We start from the raw sequence: 25433 nt of genomic DNA on the forward strand, positions 1-25433 counted from the left end.
ACATTTGATGGGAATTTTGATGTGCAATTGCTGTTTTTTATATGAATTAGTATGACTATGCCGTTATATAATGCAAAATATAAGTAATACGATTACTTGTATTTAAAACACATTGTAAAATGTACATCATGCGCGCTGGTCTCAAGTTAGGATAAGGGTTCAGGTTAGGGTTAGTAACCCTAACCTGAACCCTATCCCTATAGCTTAGCGTCACTCGTCAGTTCCTCATGTCACTCGTCAGAAACCAGTCTACCAATTTCACGCGCATACCATGGTAACCACGTCATCATGCTCACTGGGCCGCGCTCAGCCTGTCATTCCGCCTAATCTCTATTAGGGCTGAGTGAATTACGACCTCCATCGCCCTGAAAAAAGTGCGGATGCTCATTGGAAGTTGTTGTGCGCGTGACCAGCATTCACGTGATCGTTAAGAACCAATTGTAGCCTCAGAAAAAACACGTGCACGCTAACTACCAATCAGAGAAAAGTGACGTATACGCTACAGGAGCCGCGCGCTGAGTTAGATTGTAAAATTTGATTATTGGATTGCGCGTAGTAATTAACGCGGTATTAATTAAGGCGCGTATTAATTAACGCGCACAAAGCTGAATTTTCAGACGCGCGCGCCTGTTTTTCATGTAACAGGGCAAAATCAGCTAAAAATGGGCAAAAATCCAGAAATGCGTAGCTTTTTTAATTGTTTAAAATTAACGCGCGCGTTAATTAACGCGCAAAGGCTCATTTTTCGAAAATAACGCGCATTTAATACGGCGTATTAAATGCGCGCGCTAATTAATACGTTTACAGTATCTGCGGTAATTATCAAATTTTATTTCGGCGCGCGTGTCCGAAATTTCAAATTTTAAATTTACTGTAAAAGTGACATGAGGAACTGACGAGTGACGCTAACCTATAGGGATAGGGTTCAGGTTAAGGTTACTAACCCTAACCTGAACCTTTATCCTAACTTGAGACCAGCGCACAAGCGTAACATATACCGTATAGTCTATGTAATAAGCGCCATGAGTTGGCACAGAATTTTTTGTTTCTGATTTTGATAAATTTGGTACCAAAAGTTGCCTTTAACTGTGAATAATGAAAATTCACCGTGTAGCACGATTCATTGAGATGTATGTGGGCCTCCTGTGCATTGCAAAAGTGTACTATGGACGAAAAATGGTTAATTTATTGCTTAAAATGCCTATAACTCCTAAAATATTGAATATTTTGAAATCACAGTGCTGGCAAGCACGACCGGTGCATTTATTGTGGGTTTACTATGTACCCCCTTTACTATTATACCCCCTTTGGTACACGTTACAAGCCTCTTTCGTGCACGCGAAGCGTGCACTCCGGCCGGAGGCGGCGGCCGAAGGCCGCCGCCTCCGGCAGGAGTTTTTCAGGCATTAAGACTCATCGGAAGTCGTTCAGCAGATTTATTTTTAGTTCAAAACATTCTAATTTGATGTCAAAGATGACAGGAATAAAAAATAGTTATGTTGAGATTTTTAAGAAATTTGCATAAAATACTCGCCAGCACTGTTATACGAAATTCGGTAAAAAACCCAAAATCGCCATATTCAGGTGCCTTAAAAACCATGTTAAAATCGAGTTAGAGATCTGAAATTTTTCAGGGCGTCTAGACGTTGACCAAATCGACTGCAAAAAAAGTTTCAGGTTTCAGGAACATCGGGAAGTGGGTTTTCTAGAACCCCTGTTTTACGACAGATTGTCGTGACATAGATAGATATACATATATATTCAGGGATAGACGCTTTGCCAGTCAATTGTAGCCTGTATTTAATTGTCCATAGATTCAAAAGTATAAAAGATAAAGCCATTTCCGACCACAGGCCTTGCAAATAATTGTTTACACTTTAGTTTACATTGTATAAAAAAATTATTTGACGTCACAAACACCCCTTGATGACGTCATCAAGTTAACCGTTTTTAAAACTTGATTTTTGACAAAGTAATAACTTTTAAAATTAATTTTAAACCATTAAGGAGTAATTTTATTCAAAATCTGAGGAGATTTTCACCTTAGATAATTGTTCAAGCATTCTGAAAATCTACCGGAAAGTTTTTCTAGCTTGCTCCTTCATAAAGATATTCGTCATTGAAGTTTGTGCTTTTTTGAAGAATTATTTTATAAAAACGTCAATTTTGCGATTTAGTATTCTCTGGTGTTGGGCCATGCCTTGAGTTGAGGAGCTCAGTTCTGCTTCCTATAGGTATAAATTGTGCATTAGGCTAGTTTTGAAGTTGAAAATCGAAAAGTTGCACACGTGGGGACACGCCCAAATTGATAGAAAATTGCTAAAATCACTGAAAATTGCTGTTTTCGTCATTTTCTGTCAACTTTAGAGTGCCGTTGTGATTACAGTTCTTCTTGAAATACTTTGAAACTTTGCCTGCTTATCAAGCTATATATAAAACAATTACATGAAAAAATTTACGGCGATTCAATATTGGATGCGCACGCAACGTCCGCTCAAAGTTTGCACGTGCGAAAGGTGAGAATTTTGCTCATTCGTGATTTACAACAAATTCTGCTTTGCCACGACAGTTTAATGTCATTATATATGAATTTAATGCCAACTTGAATGAGTATTAGGTGGCATATTCAGTCAGTGATCGACCGATATGCTTACCTAAACACAAGGAAATGTTTTTAAAGGAAAATTTCGAAATCGTTGAAATCAGAAATTTCCTCCTTATTAATGAAGATATCAGTTTATATTTCGACTTTATAAAGTACCCTGACATTATAATCAAAAAGAGATGATATTTTACCAAAACCCATATTCATGGGTAGAGTGGACCGCTGCCAGTGTCTCTCTTTCCCAAACAAAAGGAAATGATATTAATTTGATTGACCGTTCTCAAATGCAAAATGATACCGAGAATGAAATCGGTCGCTCGCTTTTCCCATTCATTTACAATTGTAATAGATTAAGAAGATCTACCCAAAGGCAGCTGTACTCGGCAATAAAGATTCAATAAACTTCAGCTAATTCAATAAGCAATAACTACTACCCTTACCCCGAAATACTAGGTATCGATCCGAACGCAACCCAAAGCGATTTTTACAGCATCTGACTGATGTAATCAATCGAAATTTATTACAATTCGTAAGCCGTGAATGAATGGAAAAAGCGAGCGACCGATTTCATTCTCGGTATCATTTTGCATTTGAGAACGGTCAATCAAATTAATATCATTTCCTTTTGTTTGGGAAAGAGAGACACTGGCAGCGGTCCACTCTACCCATGAATATGGGTTTTGGTAAAATAATTCTTACAGAATCGTAATGAGCTTAATCAGATGCAACGTTTGGTACCAAAATTATAATATTTAAAGCACCAAATTTTTCGAAAATTTGTTCAAAATTTTACACAAGGGGGGACCCTTGTGTTCAGATTAAAAACGTTTGAAAAAAAAATTCCTTTAAATCTTAAAATATTAGTACTAAAATTTTTGTCTCGATGAGCTGATTACGATACCATAATAACTATGTGATAATAATTTAAAATGTGAAAGTTATAGGCCAAAAACTAAAAATTTACTCGAAAAAAGCACGCGCGGCGAACAAGCGCCGTATAGCATTTTTTCCGAAAATTGCTACACGGTGGATTTATTTTATTCACATTTTTAGACAACTTTTGGTACCAAATTTATCGAAATCGGGGAAAAAAAGTTTTGTGCTCGCGCTTGGCGCTTATTACACTGACTAGTAGTGGTAGTGTAACATCACTTGTCAGTTCTCCCGGTGCGAGCGTGCTAAATCACTCTACAGTCGATCTTCGAGATTGTTCTAAAAGGGCCCCCGACGGTTGTAACCAACTTCAATCGATGTATTTTCGGACGCTGATTCCGAATCACCCCCCATGACATAGGGTTAAAATGCTCCCCTGACGAGATATTGGCGAAAAACTGTCTCGATCACGTGATATGACCGTATAAGGAAGTTAGTCTAATATCTCGTTAGGGTTAGGGTTTCAGCATATGTTTTTGTTAAGGATTGGGTTAGGGTTAGGGTTGGGATCAGATTAGAGGGTTAGGGTTTCGAAAAGTCGTTCAGAACCAGCTAGAGAACGGGTTGAAAAAGTCACGTGACAGTCGAGTGTAGAGTGATTAATCATCATCCCTCCCGGTGGGCGTCGCGTTATATTAAAATAAGGTAATACAAACCGTCCTAGATTCTTATTGGCCCAAGCTACGTTACTGTAAAATGCTCCGCCAAGGCCGTTATTTCTTTTGCGTGCATGGAGCACTGTATCCAATCCCGATCAATTATAATTATAAACAGAAAAATTCGAAATAGGCTCACAATTAAAATTTAAATTTCGGCACATATAACATGGAATAATTCGAAAGACGCGACAGGACAGCGATCGTTTGGACGATCTGAGCTGCGCTACAATTACCCAACTTACCAGTGCAGTGAATGTGCGTGACCATGTTGCATGTCAGTTTGACGTCTTTCGGACTTCGTAATGATCCAAAACCAACGGGAAATGGAAACGTCCGCGCACAGACTCAGAAAAATAGCAATGGTTACGGAGATTGATCGGAAGGCAAGCGGCCTCTGTCACTTGATCTGATGGGTCCAATTGTAATCTGTACAAGTACGAAGGTTTGTATTACCTAACCCTAACCCTAACCTCATCCCTAGCCCTAACCCTTACTCTAACCCTAACGTTTACCCAAACCATACCGTCCCACTCGTACAGGTTTTAATGATTCCCTGATCTGATCGCCGCCGGGGCTGCCGCCTATGGTCCCCACTAACTCTGATGGGGCATGGGTCAGGTATGTCCCACCCTTTAAAAAGAAACTTTGATACTCATGGGGCGGCCCACCCGTTAAAAAGAAATTCTGATACTTATGGGGCGGCCCACCCTCTGAAAATGTTTTTGATACTGATGGGGCATGGGTCAGGTATGTCCCACCCGTTAAAAAGAAATTTTGATACTCATGGGGCGGCCCACCCGTTAAAAAGAAATTTTGATATTCATGGGGCGGCCCACCCTCTGAAAATGTTTTTGATACTGATGGGGTATGGGTCAGGTATGTCCCACCCGTAAAAAAGAAATTTTGATACTCATGGGGCGGCCCACTCGTTAAAAAGAAATTTTGATACTGATGGGGCATGGGTCAGGTATGTCCCACCCGTTAAAAAGAAATTTTGATACTCATGGGGCGGCCCACCCGTTAAAAAGAAATTTTGATACTCATGGGGCGGCCCACCCTCTGAAAATGTTTTTGATACTGATGGGGCATGGGTCAGGTATGTCCCACCCGTTAAAAAGAAATTTTGATACTCATGGGGCGGCCCACTCGTTAAAAAGAAATTTTGATACTGATGGGGCATGGGTCAGGTATGTCCCACCCGTTAAAAAGAAATTTTGATACTCATGGGGCGGCCCACCCGTTAAAAAGAAATTTTGATACTCATGGGGCGGCCCACCCTCTGAAAATGTTTTTGATACTGATGGGGCATGGGTCAGGTATGTCCCACCCGTTAAAAAGAAATTTTGATACTCATGGGGCGGCCCACCCTCTGAAAATGTTTTTGATACTGATGGGGCATGGGTCAGGTATGTCCCACCCGTTAAAAAGAAATTTTGATACTCATGGGGCATGGGTCAGGTATGTCCCACCCGTTAAAAAGAAATTTTGATACTCATGGGGCGGCCCACCCGTTAAAAAGAAATTTTGATACTCATGGGGCGGCCCACCCTCTGAAAATGTTTTTGATACTGATGGGGCATGGGTCAGGTATGTCCCACCCCACAAAAATTTGATTGATACTCATGGGGCATGGTACACGAAATCCCACCAATGTTTTCTTCTTGATACTGATGGGGCGGCCCACCCTCTGAAAAAAATATTTTGATACTGATGGGGCATGGGACAGGTATTTCCCACCCCATAAAATTTGATTGATACTCATGGGGCATGGTACACGAAATCCCACCAATGTTTTCTTCTTGATACTGATGGGGCGGCCCACCCTCTGAAAAAAATATTTTGATACTGATGGGGCATGGGACAGGTATTTCCCACCCCATAAAATTTTTATTGATACTCATGGGGCATGGTACACGAAATCCCACCAATGTTTTCTTCTTGATACTGATGGGGCGGCCCACCCTCTGAAAAAAATATTTTGATACTGATGGGGCATGGGACAGGTATTTCCCACCCCATAAAATTTTTATTGATACTCATGGGGCATGGTACACGAAATCCCACCAATGTTTTCTTCTTGATACTGATGGGGCGGCCCACCCTCTGAAAAAAATATTTTGATACTGATGGGGCATGGGACAGGTATGTCCCACCCCCTAAAAATATCATTGATACTGATGGGGCATGGGTCAATATGTCCCACCCCCTGAAAAAATTAGTGATACTCATGGTCCACCATAGTAGTAGTACTGTTGTCAGTATTAGATAAAACGATTTATTATTTATGTATGACTCATTTATGAGATTCTCTTTTTACAGGTTGACCGATATCCTTATACTCATTGTAATAATTATAGCCTGTCATCTTCTTCTCTTGCTCCTCAATTTCCTTGTCTCGGTTTCCTTCTGTTTTAAGAGGTTAGAAATTTAAAGAATTCAGTTAATTTATTGATTACCGATGACGAGATGAGAGTTTCGCTATGAAACAAAGTACATTTAAACACGCACACCTAATGTATTTTGTTTCGTAGCGAGTGGAGATTCCCTGACTCCCATTTTGTCCTTAGTAATGAGTAATCAGTAATGATCTTCCCACTCAAGACTCAAGAGAGAAAAGAATGAAAAGATCTCAGCGAATAATTTAAAGTATTTTAATCATGTCAATGTACATGTTACTCTCAGGATACACCTGTCAGTAATGCTATTGCTCTGCTCACAAAAGACTTTAGTGCTCCCGGCTGCTATAGCGTCAGCGCTTCCCGACAAAATAGGTCAGTCAACTCAAGTTTCTTAGTCGTATTTGTGAAATTTAATTAGCTGATAACAATTAGCAATTTCTAATTTTCTGATATATCTGAATCTCAGCTCCGGTTATGAAGATCGTTAAGGTTTTATTTTAAGCCTGGGGGAGTATCCCTTAGACGGGAAACATCTTTGTCATGAAAGATTGAATTGTCATGTGAATAGTTTATTAATATTTTATTAATTATTTATTAATTTTCAGGAGACCCAGCCCTGATACTGCTGCCCTGTTTTATTGCTCAACTCCTACAAATGTTAATAGACTCCTTCCTAATTCAACCTCTTAAAAAATCTCCACATTTCCCTCTCTGTGTACCTGGCTTTTGTGCGAAATGTCGCAGTTCTGAAGGAGATGAAACAGACAAGAAAGAGAACAATCAAACTAACGGGGAAAATACCGCTAATAATGCGGTATATGTGGTGGAAAATCCGTCAGCCTCAGTATAAATGTAGGACTTGAAGCAAAGACACTGCTATAATACTGCAGCTGAGAAGTAGGATTTTCGTACACCTTTATCAGACAAGGAGGATATTCACTTTGCTCACTTCGAAAAAAGCCGGTTGGCCTCTCCTTGGCCTTCCCATCCTAAATCCTCTAAATATGAATGCGACTTTTTTGTTTGATTTTCCTAAAACACAATATCTTACTTTCAGGTTTTGTGGTAGGCTCAGTAGTCGGGAGAATTGTTCTTACCAAAAACCAAGTGGTACCATATTAGGAGCATCGCCTGCTTTAAGATGACTAATTTATTTTATAATATATCGCTTAGAAACTATAATCATTTCCGCTTTTTGTGATATTATATGTTATTAGATACTGTTAGATTCTATTCTGGACTATAAGACAGACAAATATAGATTTTACTGGGAACGGAAATGAAAATGTTTTATGTACAAATTTTGAAACATTTTATAAAAATAGCTTATTATACGTATTACGTAATCGTAAACATTTTTGATCAAAATATATTTTTGAATTTAAAAAAATTTACTTATTATTTAATTAATAAATTAATTAATGATTTTATTAAAAATTTGCCACAGAAAAAGTTGTTCTCCTTTATTTTTTGAACACACTTGTTTAAACTTGCCTCACGTTGGTCGTTGAGGGCCCGCCGACAGTGACGATCACGACGTGAGACAAGTTTAAACTAAAATATTCTACGCGAACATTCTGAAGATGAATTATAATTATGATTTGAGGGAAATAAATGTGGTATAAAAGTGGTAATAGTGGATTTTGCTGTAATCGTGGATTTTTACTGTAATCAAAATCTTATATTATTCAAATAAGTTAAGATTGTTAGTGACTATTCGATTATGATGACTCATTGTTTTTGGAAAGTCCTGAAAAAATAATAAGCATACCTTAGTCTTACGTTAAATAAACCAAGTCCCAGCGCAGTATTCACGTGTTATTGAAAAATCCAGCCCAAACTGTAAGTGTAATCCAGATTTGTAAGTAGTTGTTCGAAAGATTTCCCCACGTATTTCTTAATTTAGTTAACATCAGTGATCCCAGTTTGCTCTGTTGCATTGGTTGTTTCATTTGAATTTTGACTTCCGAAACTTGTCAAAAGTCTCGTTGCTGTACCCGAAAACTTTCTTCTCAATCCACTGCTTCTAGAAATGATGATGACAGGATTTAGGACTGAGCCTATAATTGGTAGCACTGTCCCAAAAACTGCTATGTAAAGCATAAAGGTTGAAGTATCGAATCTGAATTCTAATACAAATGTTAATTGAAACATTGTTGTAAACAGATATCCGTAGTACGCAGAGTTGCAGACGACAAACAGGGTTGACATGAGGATTACAGTAATGGTCACATGACGTTGATTGGAGCTGGCTGGAAACTGACTTGATCTGTTTAGAGATATCACCTGGGCAATGCACGTGATAATGATAAGAACAACTGGTATTAGAAATGCAATAACCAGAAGTGCGATTAATACTATATAACACAAAGAACGATTTCCGGTTGAGATCCGGAGTATTTGTGGAAGACTGGAGCCCATAACAATATATTCAGCATACAAACCACTACTGAAATTGTCATCCAAAATATAAAACTTGTATATATCAATTCCGGCAATAAAAATCCACGGCACAACGTAAAGAACACACGCCACTATCACTATCTTTATCTTGATATGGTGGAAGGGACTGAGGATCATAACAGTCCTGGAAAAAGCCAGCACTAAGTTGTAGAATACGGAAGATCTGTAGCTTATTTGTATGAGAGTGTAGCAGACTACTGTGTTATGGTCCAGTGTTCCCTCGCTGATCAAATCTCTTGTGAAGAGTGAGATGGCAATGGACTGATGTATGATCCCAACAGCAGTCAGAATATCAGCCCCAGATATCATCGTGTAGAGAAGAGGGACAAGAGTGAGTTTGTTTTTCCGATAGAAGTTCATAACGAAGATGTTGAGGACAGGGACAAAAGGATTTCGCGGGATGTACGAAATCGCGAAATTTCCCATTCTCCGCGACAAATTTTATGTATAGTTTAATGTATAGCCTGTTAAATTTCGCGGTACCGCGATTTTTGGCCAAAATAATCGCGAAATCCTTTTGTCCCTGGTTGAGGATAATCGTAATGATACTCAGTAGAATGCACGGCACTGCAGAGATAAAATAAGGTTCCAGTCTTGATCTTGATTCAAAACTGGTTACCGCGAAATAGGCAGAAGTAGTATAAGGAGAGGGGAACCGGAAATAGGGTTCCAGTTTTGATGTCAAACTGGGATCTTCTGGGTAGTCCGAGAAAAAATCATCAGGATAATGATCAGTGATGAACGGTTCTAGTTCCGTATCGTGAGGATACTGTGCAAGGTTTCCTTGATCTGTCATCACTTTCTGCATTCTGGAATTTATTAAGAGTCATATTAATTTGAGTTAAGAGAATGAATCTGGGTACTTAATATTGGCATTTTTGATGAATGTCTGTTTGTTTTAACTGGGAACCTCAGGCTTTTGTGTTCATAAACACAATTGAAGATTGAAGATATGGTGGAATGACAGGATCCGACCTTCAACATCGACCTTCAAACCTCGACTGTTCACTCTCCACTCTCTAGTGTCCATTCATTACTCTCTACTCATCTACCTGTTCACCATCCCCCCAATTTACCGATCTAGATATATCCGCCCACAGTGTGGGCCCCACACCCACTGCAAAAACAGATTGCAGATACAAGATATAACTCAACGAGATTAAGGTCATTTCGGCTCATCTTTTTAATTTTATACTAGATAGAGGATGATTTGATCTTTATGAATACAATTACTTTAATACTTTCAACACTACATTATAACAAAGAATTTGAGGCTCTAATGATGTAGTTTTACGAAGATTTCAAGCTTAAGCCTTATGTTGTGTGTTTCCCTTCGTGTCCAAAAGCATTATACAATTAATTTAATGGCCTATGAGTTCTAGGTTGTCCAATTTTGAAACGCACATTAGTATAGCACGTGACTAATATGTAATAAGGCCCCATTCATATTTCGAAGCGGATTCTGATTCCTTTTATTTTTATAATATAGTTATACTATTATGTCGCATGATTTGTCAGGTTGGCTAATCTGTAATATTAACAGGAAAGTTGCCTTTTTCCTGTAACAGCCTCCATTAATACGTCCAGTAAGCTAAACAAGTTATAAACCTGTACGATATCGACATAAAATTCGTCGAAGAATGAAATTACAAAGCAATTATGTGAATTGTCACTGTGAAGAATAATGGCTCTTTCACAAAATGGATGATTGTTTATGAACTAATTGCGAGGACAGAAGAAGTAATGGTATCTCAGAGGCACAAGTTTCAGGTCCGACCCGGTTGGGAACGCGCATTGAACTAATAAACAAAAAAAGTTTCACTTAAGTTGCAAGTATAATAAACTTGTTGGTTGCAACTAAATATTACATAAGTTACAGCAAGTTAACAAATAATAATTACACACTTAAATTGAACACAAATGATTCGTTATTAAAATGGCACGTAGCGTATCCATACCTTATTAACCTGGTTATTGGTATTCATTCTGACGACCTTAATTGTTACTGATAGAGGCCTCAGCAATTAAATAGGTACACTCAAGTTTGACACGCACTCTGGTTAGACACGTACTGTAGTTCGAAAAATCCTTCGTCAGAATTAATAAAATAAAATGACGTATAAATATATGACGTATAGATAGCCAAAAGATTGCAATTAACATATAAACTGGATGTAAACAAGCTGCTTAAACTTAAAGTTTAAGGCCTTCACATTGCTCATCTTCCCTTTTGAAAGTTTACAGTTTTATGCCAATTCTACCACCGGGTTGCACTTTGAACACAAATAACAGATTCAGCAACATCTAAATTTAAACAGACCGAAATTAACATCAGTCGCCCAGTCGGGTACATATTTATATTTCAGCCAGTTTCTAGATTGTAAATGGCGGATAATGTATCTGAACTAGAGTCTTTATCTCTAGATGACAAATAAGGTAGTTCTGAAGATGACGGATAGAAACACTGACCTAGAGTCCCTTTTTCAGATGACGGATAAAGTGGCTGAACTAGACTATCCTTCTGTAAACGAAGGATAATGTATCTGACCTAGAGTCCCTTTTTCAGATGACAGATAAGGTATTTGAACTTTTGTCTTTATTTCTATACGACAGTCAAGGTAGTTGAACTGACATCTCTTTCTCTAAATGGCGGATGAGGTATCCGAAATAGAGTGACCACCAGCACTAGATAACTGACAATGTAGCTGAACTGTGGGATATGCGCCGGAACTGATCAGACTGGAAGGGGGGAGCAGAACTGTCTCCACCAGCTGGACTTCGTGTTGTTTCCGTGCACTGAAATGGGGGAAATTAAGCGTTAGTTTCTTATCAGAAACAACAGCACAGATTCCGGATAATATGCGTGTGATAGGTGATGTACTGACGTAATGAATCTTGTAACATTTAACTGGCGCTTATCATTTGTAAAATGTGTAATTTAAATGTTCCAGAGGTTAGAAGAAGTGGTCGAAATGTGTTTCCCCCGAGAGGCATCTCATGTCCATGTCAACGCAGCAGTAGCCACATTATATTTTGTGATTGCGTTCTTCCACGCCTGGCGTGAAAACGGATCGGGGACCAGTAAAGCACTTGGAATGTCTTAAAAATTATCGTGTTTAACCGAATTAAGATTTGAGAGTTTCACTTACTTATAGTTGCTTGCCTTTACACATGGTGGATTTAAGTGGCTATGTGAGACTATCTGTTGGCGTTGCATACTACAGTCGATATTAGTTTTTGATCAGTGATCAAGTGCAAAACAGTCAAATCAGTTCAAGACTATAAATTGAAGGAACGTGAAATGTTGAGAACGGGCGATTGGATTGATAGTCTTTTACAAAGTTTTCAGATTATGTGTTTGAATTGTGTTGTGAGATAGCAGTTAGGTCGATCAGTTGGGGGTTGTCACCCCACAGAGTCAAACTTCTCACATGTTGAACTTAACTTTGCCGGCAAGAAATGCAGTTCAATTATCAGTTTATGTTACCAGCAGAAATGTTGTTCTAAGTGTCCAATGCAAGATTAACCTCAAAGAAGAGGAAATAGTCCAGTCATTTATGGACATTTTTGGTTTGGTACCTGCAAATCTTCAGTCTCAGATACTCCTGAAACTTTGCACAGGCCTTCCTTATGCTCTTATGGTATGACTTACTGATTTCCAGTTGGAGACAATTTTTGTTACATGGGCAATTCCCAGGAGGGCCACGCCCATATTGACCTAATAACGCAACTGACCCTTGGCTTCTCAAGATCGTAGAGACTTCTAAATAGGCTGGAGTTATAGATCAATATATATGGCCTAAAATCCTTACTTTTCGAGAAATTCGCCTAAAACCATTTTGGGCGTGGCGATGAGCCCATTTTGCAAACTTTTTATAGGAGTATGATAGAGTCTTCGGATAGAGTGCAAAAGAACCGCGATTGACACATTTATATATAATATAGTTATATGACTTACGAAGAAACATATGCCTTAAAGCGCTAACTTTTTCAGTTATTGGCGAAAAAATGATTTTAGGTTCCGGAATCATGCAAAAGTATGGCTATCTGGTAAATTAGGCTATGAAGGTTCTAGAAGTTTTTAAATGAGTGCAACTTGTGCAGAATAGCCATGTTTATATGCAACTTAAATGAAGCAACATGTACCCTAAAATGCTTACTTTTCGAGTTTAAAAATTATAGGCAATGTCGCGAGCTAGAAACTTCCTGAACGGGAAACCCAAACGTATGATCTCCACCAAAGAAGAGGGGAGCTACTCGGACTCCTATTTAAAAAGGTCAACTTAAAATGATGCGTACATGTTAATTGTTAAGCTCAAATCACATCCACAAACTGAGCGGGAGGTAGACTGGTTGAGCCCCTCTTCACTCTTTCTGCTATTAAGTTTGAGTCTTTATTGCAGCGAACCTGAGTCTCACTCCTTATCGTCATTGTCATTACGTCTCCTCTTCGTGTGGTGGTGGCTCCTGGCTTATCTGTTACCATACTCAAGCTTCTTCTTTTCTGGTTCTTGTCTCTTCCCACTCCCAGCGCGATCAGCATTTTCCTGGAAGAGGAAAACGGTTGAAGAAGAGGGCGGTACAGACGAGTATTATAGTACATAGTCACAATCGCAGACAGTATTACTTACTGTAATCGGATTATATTTAAGTTTTAACATTGCATTATTCAACCGCTTTTAATCATGATACATATATTCATTGAAAAAATTATTATCCATTGTTGCTAATTCAGACACTGATTAGTATCAATGAGAGTTATTTTTATAGTTGCATCCAATTTGACTTGCATAACGAAAAAGGCTCAGTCTTAAATTAGTTGCCACTTGCCATGTATAACTATAATTTGAAGAGGCGATAATCTGATAATGCATGCGACGAATGTTTGAGACCCACGTGACTTCATCACGTGAGTGAAAATTTACCACAGCATTGGCCATCACATCAGCACAAAGTTTTAAAATACATGATGGTTCCTCAGATGCTTTTCAATGGATGCCACTTGACAGTCAGCAAGGGACGACATTGGTCAGTTATTCCAGATATTGCCAACAATTGGCTAAACTCTCATAACAGTAAGGGATCTTCATCAGACCTCCGTGTTTTCCGTTTTAATATCTTTCTGCGTCGTATGCTTCTTGGCAGTGCGGGAAACTCTGTGCTGGTGTTTTTAATAACATAATATACATATTATCATGGATCATCTAAACGTTGATAGGACGACAGCCTCCGCTGGAGAACAGCGCGAAGACTACGATGAGGTCAGCATTCAGTTTGTTTCCAGTAGGGCGTGTTCGAGCGTGTCCATGTACGGTAATTCGCTGTTGTCAAGTGTAACCAGGATGGACGGTCAAGTTACCACATCTTATCAGTATCTCAGAGAGGATGGGAGGTACCTTCATGCTGCTCCCGAGGACCTTTCTAAGGTAGCTGTATAATTGTGAGGACTTAACTTGAAATATCAAATGAAACGTTTGTTTTTCTCCTGGGTTCGACTAAAAGTAGCTTGTTAGAGAGTTAGCACTATGTATCTTATTATAGCTTTGTTGAACGGTTATTTATTCAGAGAATCTTCGAGACCAGGAGTAACAATGACCGTCTATTTCACAACATAAACTGTTATCGTGAATTATAGTTAAGTAAAGTTCTTCCTTTCAGGTCCTTTCAGCTGACGGCCTCACCGTTCAGTTTGAAGAGGATGTCTACGAGCTGCTCCTAGACTGGGTCTACTACGACTTCGAGCGGAGAAAACAATACTTCGGACTACTATTCGAGGCTCTCAGACTTCCTTACATCCCCTTTACATACGTTCAGAAGATTATCAAAAAGGAGGAACTAGTGCAAAACAACCCGGTCAGTTACGGAGCTGTAGTTCAGTACGAGAGGCTAGCCTCCAAACTTGCCAAAGGAGTCAGCATCAGAAGCAGGGCGAGTATAGAGAAACTGGTGGGAGGACCCCGTGCTAACTACAAGGACATGTGTATATTCGTTTGTGGGGGTAAGGGAACTGAACAACTCTGTGAGGTGTATAACCCGGCTACAAACTCGTGGAGGAGTGTGGATGACATGCCAGTGGGACGGAGTAACGCGGCTGTTTTCAATGTTTCGGAGGATGATATTTGTTTTGTTGGAGGAGAGGACAAGTTGAAGGAGGTTGTTAACACGACTGGTTGTTACAAGTGTTCAAAGGATGGGTGGGTTGAAGGGATACCGATACCAGGCCAGATTAGGAGTGGTGCTAGGTCTGCTACTCTCGCTGGTAAAACTTATCTTATCGGAGGTATTGCCTCGGACGAGGGCTACACTCAATCAGTTGAACGGTTCAACCCAGATGGCCACAGATGGGTGCCAGTCAAATCTATGGACTACAAACGGTTTTCATTTGGTTGTGCAACTCTTGATGGTTTTGTCTATGCTTGTGGTGGTTTTGACGGAGACCAAGATTTGAAGGAGTGTGAATTCTTCATGCCAGACTGCAACGAATGGACAGGATTAGCTTCCATGAATATTCGCAGATCCGGCTGCAAAACTGTGGCAGCAGAGGGAAAACTGTACACTCTGGGAGGATGGAACGGTTCAGAAATTCTCGATAGTTGTGAGGTTTATGATCCGAGAAGTAACAGATGGACTATGATCGAGCCTATGAACCGAGCTAGACACGGGCTGGATGTGGTTGTTATTGGGAACGTTATCTACGCCATCGGGGGCTGGAACGGCTCAAAGCAGCTGTCCTCGATTGAGCGATATCACACCAGATCGAACTCGTGGGAATTTGTCAAGCCCATGTCAATGGGACGATGGTTAACGACTGCTATACCCATCCCAACCCAACAAGTGAAACCAATCATAAATGAACCTCCAGTAAATGAGGCTTGAGGTGTTTTGTGCGTATCCTTTAAACATGGAATATTCCAGATCAGATATCAGACGTGTAATCCAGTGAATAGTAAAGAAGAAATCTATAATTTAGCTGAGATAAAGCTGAAATGTGCTGATATTAAAATGAAATGTAGCTGAAATTTGCTGTGATTTTACTGAAATTTTGCTGAGATTTTGCTGTAATGCTTTAAAGCTCACCTGTAAGCATCTCTGATGGGCTTGTTGGCGATACCAAAGATGAGTGGGTTAGCTGAGCTTCTACCCACATTAACCCAGTGAGCAGCCACTATGTACCTGACGTCATGACGTTAACAGATATAACCAAAACATTGCTTTATCTTACGTGGATCTTTATGATATTATCTTGAACTTAAGTCTCATCCGAGGTATTTAAATGTAGCCTGTCATGTTAGAAATCTGAAATAGGACTGATGATATAAAACGCTACTACTGGTCTAATGTGAACTGTCAACTGTGTGGTGGATCCTCTTAAAGTCTTAATAAGGATTCAAGTCAATCAGTTTCCGACATTTGTGCTGCCATTTTAAGGCTGCTGTAGTGCTCTCTTAATTGTTGTAAATCATTAAAGCAGCACAATGAGAGCTCATCTCCAGACACTGTCAGATTGACGGCACAATTTGATTAATAATAGCAGAGGGAGAGAGATAGAGAGAGAGGTTATATTTTGTGTAATTATTAAAGAAGTGAACCATGTGAGGTTATACGGTTTAAATTTATAAGTAAAACTTATATTACGTTTTGGAAAGATTTGGTGGGCAGCCAAATACTCTTATACTAATGAAATTAAAATCATATGATTACGATATTGGAGAGACCATTTGCTTTGTAATTCTAATTTCTGCAGAGAGCCTCAGCAGCGGCCCGCCGTTTGGCGAATGCTGTTTATATTTGACCATGGACACTTACTTGTGAGGTGAATAATGACAATAAATGGGTGTTTGTAACACTAATTAATAAATGGCACCTAATTACAAGTTATTATAATGAACAATTTCTACGATTGAACATTTTAAAAACCTGGTGAGGAGAACGAAATGAGCCGAGAAATAATAGAAAGGAAAAAATAAAAAGCAAATAATATTACCTGGTGGAAGGCTGACAGGTACTGCAGCCGAACAGGACTGCCAGTGAAATGCACATGATGGGGAAGACTGTGACTATCAGTGTCATCACCACCACCAGTATCGATATCGCCACCTTCATCTGCTCTGAAAGAGTTGAAAAGGCTAAAAATGAGTCACGAGGAAAGAAGTTAGGGTTTTTAATGCTCATTTTACGAAGTTCGTTTTAATTTGAAGATAATATAACGATGATGGTATTTGATGCTGGAGCTGCTGAAAACCCCAGACTTGTGTCATCATTGAAGCTCTAATTATAAATGAACCCCGAATTTGTTACATATGAGCCAATAGACCAGAAGATGATCTGACTGAGCCACTAAAACACTAAGGCCTATGGAAATATTAATAATCAATATGGAAATATTTATAACAACCTTTCTTCTGGACGGTTGAAGCGGATCTTATCTTCCTGTTGATTCCCCGTTCATCGGAGTCGTTTGATGGCTGGGAATTGTTCTTGAGTTTGACCCCGTCCAAGACCTTGCTAAACTTATTTCTCCTCTTGAAGTGGCGGGTTACGTTGAGGGTAATGCTGGCGTAGCAGAACACAATCAGGATTATTGGAAGCGGAAACGTGATCAGCGAGTAGACCAGTATGTAGTATCTGGAGATAAATTAACTTATTTAATAATTGGATAACAATATTTAGTATATGTCAACTAAGTTATTTGATAATTGTAGAACAGTATGAACATTGAACGTGTGTGTTGCAACTAGCAGCTATGCAACGAGTAATCTCAACGTTTTGTCTATGACAAAGGCATGTAGCCGAAACGTCGACAGTACATGATTTATTATGTTTTAAAGTGGAGATTCTCATTTCGTCCCCAGTAATCTATCATGATCGACCCATACCACTCAACAGAGCGAAAAAAGAAACATATTTGGAGATATATTGTTATTTGATAACTATCAAACAGTATTTGAGTATTTGAGTATTTGAGTATTTGAGTATTTGAGTATTTGAGTATTTGAGTATTTGAGTATTTGAGTATTTGAGTATTCAGTATGTAGTATCTGGATATAAGCGATATGGTTGCACTGCACTTAAAGAATATACTTTGCCCGAAAACTACAAATTTACGAGTAAACTTTTACACGCCTGTTTTAGTGACAAGCACATTATAAAGATATTAAAAAGTTCGAGAAGGACTTGTTCATTTCAGCGCCATTGTTGTTATTTTATCTTCGTTAACTTTCTTGGCTGATAAAACCACTTAAGCATTAACTTTGCTGCTCCAGTAAAAAGGAATGATTTATGGGTGAGCTCATAGTTCATGCAACCTGTTGCCAAGATCGGCTATCAAATAAGCAACTCTGAACCTTCAGAGCAATCAACAAATTAATCTTAATGGGTTTTGTCTGAGATTTAAGATGGGAATCAGTCAATGACTTACGTGCAATGTCTTTAAAGAAGTTAACAATTTATCACCACAATTGGAGGATTTTTAATTGTTCTAGCATTAAAAAATACTGTTTATGTTATTAATTATACCATATCCGCCCCTGCCACTACACATCATTCCACTTTGATTATTACAGAGTATATAGGGGTCAAGGCTAGGACAGAATGGCAGGATTCTGTATAACAGAATTGAAATTTTGACATCTTTATGTCATTTTGGCCGTCTGCCAATATGAAAATAACTGGGCAAATCAAGATGGTTTTTAGTTTTACAAAATGGTTTAAGATCATTTTTATAAGCTGGACAATTTTCTCTCCGGTGGAACTGACTATCAATTTAAATTGGAATTCATTTTGAGGAGAAGTGCTTAAAAATCGTAAATTATTCTAAATATAAACCGGCCAAAACATCACAATAAATCGTATTAAATACATTAATTACAACTTGATTCGGCACATTAACCAGTTTTATAAACTCCAAAGCTTCCTCAATTTTAATTGTCAGAAATATAAACTCACTTATCAGCGGGGTGACCATTCAGGTCCAGTCCACATGTGTACAGGGGTTGACTGAGAGCGTATCTGCTCCACCCAAAGAAGGGAGGCATGACCAGGAAGAAACACACTATCCAGATCACCGGCACTGCCATCTTCACCTTCCTAAGTGACATGATGTCTCGATATCTGGAGGAAGTGGTTTAGAGTCAGATATTATGATATTATATTATTAGATTTAATATTATCGGAGGTTGACATGCTATCTGGGAAGGGTGTTATAGCAAGCTAATTCATAGTATCAAAACAAAATTGTCGAGATTATTTTAAAATCTTGAGGTTCGGGTGTCTGAGAATATGCTTACTGGTAAGGTTTTGAGATAAGGATGTATCTGTCGAAGGAGCAAAGTGTGAGGAACCAAAGTGACACTGATAGTGCTAGATTGTCACAGGAGCCAATGGTCTGGGGTAAACCACATTTGTAAGGAAAATTGAATTTGAGGATTATAGATGGGAAAATCACAAATAGTAATATTCATGGCTGTCTGGCATTCAAAATTTATCAAAATTTATTATTAGATAATTTAGATATATTGGTTTGCAAGGTTTAACAGGTCTACAAGCTCTACAAGGTTTACAAGGTTTACATGAAGGTTTACAAGGTTTACAAGATTTACAAGGTTTACAAGGTTTACAAGGTTTACAAGGTTTACAAGGTTTACATGAAGTTTTGCAAGGTTTACAAGGTTTACAAGGTTTACAAGGTTTACAAGGTTTACAAGGTTTACAAGGTTTACAAGGTTTACAAGGTTTACAAGGTTTACAAGGTTTACAAGGTTTCCATGAAGATTTACAAGGTTTACATGAAGGTTTACAAGATTTACAAGGTTTACATGAAGATTCACAAGGTTTACATGAAAATTTACAATGTTTACAAGGTTTACATAAAGATTTACAAGGTTTACAAGGTTTACAAGGTTTACAAGGTTTACAAGGTTTACAAGGTTTACAAGGTTTACACGAAGATTTACAAGGTTTACAAGGTTAACAAGGTTTACAAGGTTTTCAAGGTTTACAAGGTTTACAAGGTTTACATGAAGATTTACAAAGTTTACAAGGTTTACAAGGTTGATTCCCGCACTATATAATGACAACACTATATAATGACAAGCACTTTATAGTGACTTGTCACTATATAGTCCTGTCATTATAAAGTGCGTTTTGCACACTATATAATGACATGTGAGACGGCTGCAAATTTACCTAAAAGGATGTGACCCATGCCTTCAAATGGTAAGGTCGCGTAACATCGAACGTGCCACAGATCATCACTAGCTGATCCGTCATCTCAAATATTTTAAGGCAAGCTGTGGAAAGGTTGTGATCCAAGTACTCAAGTGGAAACATGAGTACTTGTTGGAGCTCGTTGGTGTCGTTGGAGCTTGTTATCATGTGGTGGAACACCAAACAGACCTGCTCGCTTCGATCACCTGTCCTGGAACCAGTACGACTGCTGTCTAGCTGGTCTCCCACGCTCTTCGAACCTTGCAGAAGGATGGCATAATGGTTTCTGCAGCCTCGTCCAGTGTTCAAATCCTACCATCTGGAAATTCCTTGAAGCCCTCAAACTAGAGCAAGGACTAACAGACCAGAAGATCACGGAAAGACTGATGAGAAGACCTCCACCCCAGAGAGCAGCCAAGTGGATAAGGTACGACTCCCTTCTGGAATCCTTCATGCAAGCCTACGATAACCAGGAGTACGAAGTCATCGATTATCTCTCTGCTGTTTCTGCTGCACTATGAATTCGACATTTGATTATTGATATTATCGGTTTTACGATATTGGGATTTTATGATATTTCGATTGTACTATATTTCTATGACAGTTATACATTTTACTTAAATAAGATTATTTGCTTTAGTAATATTCTAAAAGTAGAATTAAAGAAAAGTAAGGAAAAGTCGATATAAGATAAACTTGTCACTATATAGTGTTGTCATTATATAGTGCGTTTTGCAGACTATATAATGAAAAAGATCAGCTGTCATTATAAAGTGCTTGTCATTATATAGTGTTGTCATTGTATAGTGTGATTACCTACAAGGTTTACAAGGTTTACAAGGTTTACATGAAGGTTTACAAGGTTTACAAGGTTTACATGAAGATTTACAAGGTTTACATGAAGGTTTACAAGATTTATATTGTGAACCTGGCACAGGAGAGCGGATGGTTTCCAGTCACTGTATACGATCATGATAAAGGAGGTTGTCATAGTGCAGCAACACACTAACATGTCCACTATTGCTAGGTTGTAGATCAGAAACGTGGACACACACCGCATTAATCTGAGAGGCAGGTTGATTTTGAGACAGAAATGCGAATTAAGGTTAAAATTTGGGCTAAAAATTCAAAAATCCTCAAACTTAAATGTTATTTATAAATATTAATTGATTATTAGTTGTTAGACGTTGTGTCTGATTTTCTTAATCATTAAATCCTGTTTTCCCATTATAACTTAAATGCTTAAAAAGTGAGTGTACCTTCTTAAAAGGAACGCTATGATCATCAAAATGTTTCCAAACACTCCAACAACGAGGAATATTATCAACAATCCACCCTGAAATAGAAATACTTAATGAAGCAAAGAAGAAATATTATAAATAAGTAAATATCTGATTCCTAATTTGATGCTTTGATCGTCCTTTAATATTTTTAAAAATCTTGCACAGCTAAATGATTTTAATCCACTTTTGCACTTCATTTAGTGCGAAAGTGACAAAAATAGTGCCGTTGTGACAGCACCAGTTTACTTTTAATGAATTTTAAACGGTTCCCGGGTTCTCACCATGACAGTAACAGTAAATAGATCTGGGCGGTCGTGGTAGTGGGAGGAAGAGTTCCTGTATCCTTCCGACATGATGTACACCGATCACCTTCACCAACTAGTGAGTAATGGAGGCACATGTAAGATTTAGACATGTTTGAAATATGCTCATTTACTGTTATTTTTTAAGGAAACGAATACTAACTGGTATTAGATCTGGCGAGAATATCCGAGAAAAATTGCGAAATATGAAACTGGAAAGTAAATATCAATCGCACGATATTACTCAGCTTCAACTAAGATACGGACCACAGAGTTCATTGCTAATACTATATATGTAGCGACTCTAAATTCAAATTGAGAGTTCGGTGGAATTAGAAGTTAATAATAAAAATTCAAATTAAGAAATATTCACTATCGGGAAATATAGGAAATAATGAGACTTGAACCCTATGTTTGTTTTGAAACCCCACGGTGGAGGTTGGCGTGTGCCGCAATTTATTAATCAATGGTTATTACATAAATGAAATTATAGAAGTCACACTAAAATATAATAATGTAAAATAAAATATATTAAAATAAATGCCCTACTAGAAGTACTATATAACTAACGGTCTGCAAAACTGGTTGAAGTCGCAATTTGTAAACATGCTAATTACTATTTGATAATAATAGATAAAAAGTTTTGCGCGGCAGATGTAAATTTGGCATTGCATAATGGCAGTGAAATTAAAATGATATGTTGTTAATGTTGATAAAAGATCATGGTCATTTGTCGCGAGTGATCTTTCTTTACGCGTTGTCGCTTACTAACTCGGTGTTGTAGTCTATCTGCGAGCGCCCTTCTCTTTGAGACTTTCTTAGCCCAGGTATACTATAAAGTAAGAAATTTGGCCAATTTTCATCGTCTCCTGAGCTTTGCAGCTTGAGGAGTTCGCGCTTAGCTGAATTTTTAAAGATTTCAATTGAAAAGGTAGAACTTGGAATAGTTATATCCTTACTTTGTTTTGTAATAGAGAGCATGGGTCCTTTGAAGAAAAGAGTATTTCTAAATGTTGGGCCGTTGTAAGTTGTGAACCAAGAAAGGTTATGTTCGTATGTGGAATTATAGGTGGGAATATCGTGAGGGAAAAGTTCTTTGATGGATTTAGGGAGAAGGCTTGGCATGTTCCTTACTTTGTGTAGTAGAATAAGAGCGTTTTTAACAATGACACTATGGACTGTTAGGATATTATGCAATCTAAACGCACTTTTTGTGTGCTCCGGGGGATTGCCGTCTTTATATCTATAATTTACATATCCTGACATAACAGCTCTAATTCCCTGCTTTTGCTTGGTGAACAGAGATTCAATGTGACATTTTGAGGCAAATCCCCACACTAAAGAACAGAAATTTAGATGGGATTGGATAAGGCTTTGGAAAATGTTTAGGCGGGCTTTGATAGGTAGAAGGTGCTTTAGCTTATACATAACTCCGAGGTAGCGACCCATCTTTATTCTAACTGCCGTAATGTGTTTTTGCCAAGTGAGCTTTTCGTCTAGGATCACTCCTAAAAATCTTGCTTCAGTCTTACGTTCGATTACAGTGTTGTCAATGGACAAATTAAAGCCGCTGAAGTCGATTCTTTTTCTAGTGAAAATCATGTAACACGTCTTTTTTACATTTAAAGATAGCCCATTAGCACCTACCCAATCTACAAGACGTGAAATTAGCTGATTAGCTTTTAATTGTATTTCTTCTAGGGTGGTTCCACTAATTAATATGTTTGTGTTGTCGGCATAAAGGATGAACTTTGCAAAATCACTAATTCCAGGTAGGTCGTTTATATAAATTACAAATAAGAGAGGTCCTAAAATGCTACCCTGAGGTACGCCGTAAACTATGGGCATGCTAGAAGAGCAAGTTCCGTTTAAAGTTACGTATTGAGATCGATTACAAAGGTAAGATCTAAACCATTCGTGCGCGACTCCCCTGATCCCACAATGGTCAAGCTTCTTAAGTAAGGTCTCATGATCAAGCACGTCAAAGGCTTTACTGTAATCGAGCAGGAGCAGTAGGGAAATTTGTTTCTTATTCAGAGAGTGTAGTATAGAATTTTGGGCATTGAGCAGTGCATGTTCGCACGATCTTCCTGGCCGAAATCCGTATTGATTTTCGAAAAGAGAATCGTTCTTGTCTAAAAATTCTAAAACACGAGCATGCATAAGTTTCTCATAAATTTTCGAGAATGATCCCAAAAGAGAGATCGGCCTATAATTAGCTACTTCCAATTTTGAACCACCTTTGTGGATAGGAACGACTTTCGCAGTTTTTAGAGCATTTGGGAAGGTACCACTGGAGAACGAACAGTTAATGACATTAGCTAGTGCCCTGGTAAAGTTTTCGCAGCTGTTTGCAATTTTCAATGGCTCAATTTTACAATCGAGTGTGGACTTGTTCTTAAGCCCTGATATTATCTTTTGGACTTCACCGTGTGATGTAGGCTTAAGAAACATCGAGTTACTACACGAAGCCTTAAGAAAATGCTATAATCATTAATCATATAAACTTAATGGGATTCCTGGTGGGATTCGTTGAAGTGCAGAGTAAATGGTTTCTCTAAAAGTTACACTAATTTCTCTTACCTAATACTTAATATTACTTATTCGCGGTCGCGAATCTCGTAATCTACGAGGGTCCAAAATTACATGAATTGTATAATTAATTTGAATGCAGTATGCAGATATGATGCCTTGTGGGTATTTTGTAATTTAACGCAGAAAAGCAGAAACACCTTTATTTCTATCCCCCATCTCATTTTTCCTGATACAAATTACACAAATATTTCGGGGTCAAAATTCTACACATACCGGCGATGTCATCGATCTAGGAATGTTCCCAACTGTTGCCCATTTGTTTGCAAACCATAAATTATCGGATTATTTCCGAAATTCCGTCCGTGATATAAATGTTGGGCAAATAGGTACAATGTCGACCGGTTAGTAACCGGCTATTAACCGGCTATTAACCGGCTATTAACCGGCTAATAGCCGTGACAAAACAAAGCGCCGGCTATTAGCCGGCTGTTACAGTGCTGTTAGGATTTTCCTAAAAACAAAGAACTAGCCAAGGTGGTTGGAAAATGGAAAGGGCTGTTATGCTTAGATGGCTGTTAGGAATGCAATTGAAATCCTAACAGCCCTATAACAGCTGGTTATTATATGTTTTAAGATATTCCAAAATTATTGATAAATCATCACCGAACAAACCAAAATAAATGGAGGACGCAATTAACGAACATGACAAGATTAAGCGGAGACAAAGGAGAGAGTATGATTAGCGACCACTCTCTAAAAGGACTGGTCTATCACTCTGGCTCTCTCACTAGCTACAATAGATATCACACAAGATATCACACTATTCACAAGTCCAGAAAAGAAGAAAGCTTGGCACGGGGTGATCATCCACAGTCACCAATCACCATACTCGGTACCATGCTCGGTACCACGCACGGTAGGTCTGAGGTTTGTCGGGAACCATTGTTTTGCCACTGTTATATACTTAGGAGATTGTAGCAACGACATAAGTACCAAAACGTGCCACCTCCCCCGCACTATTACTAATATTCGAACACACAATGGTCTAA

The 25433-nt window shown here is 38.4% G+C and overlaps 3 protein-coding genes across 3 annotated transcripts in view; 2 read left to right on the plus strand and 1 right to left on the minus strand.

Annotated features, from left to right (window-relative positions):
- The window catches only part of LOC134818419 (kynurenine 3-monooxygenase-like), a 927626-nt gene that overhangs the window by 341269 nt on the left and 560924 nt on the right, over nt 1–25433 (plus strand). The window lies entirely within an intron of this gene.
- Nucleotides 14161–16830, plus strand: LOC134818266 (kelch-like protein 4). The gene is made up of 2 exons (XM_063827757.1): nt 14161–14485; nt 14718–16830. Exons 1-2 carry the CDS (start codon nt 14255–14257, stop codon nt 15933–15935), a joined length of 1449 nt encoding a protein of 482 aa, XP_063683827.1. The 5' UTR covers nt 14161–14254; the 3' UTR covers nt 15936–16830.
- On the minus strand, nt 16133–19156 carry LOC134818745 (rhodopsin, GQ-coupled-like). The gene is made up of 4 exons (XM_063828391.1): nt 19005–19156; nt 17455–17684; nt 17044–17167; nt 16133–16232 (listed from the first exon to the last, which is right to left on the minus strand). Exons 1-4 carry the CDS (start codon nt 19154–19156, stop codon nt 16133–16135), a joined length of 606 nt encoding a protein of 201 aa, XP_063684461.1.

Source organism: Bolinopsis microptera, chromosome 7 (genome assembly GCF_026151205.1).
Source record: "Bolinopsis microptera isolate Bmic1 chromosome 7, MBARI_Bmic_1.0, whole genome shotgun sequence".
Classification (NCBI taxonomy): Eukaryota; Metazoa; Ctenophora; class Tentaculata; order Lobata; family Bolinopsidae; genus Bolinopsis; species Bolinopsis microptera.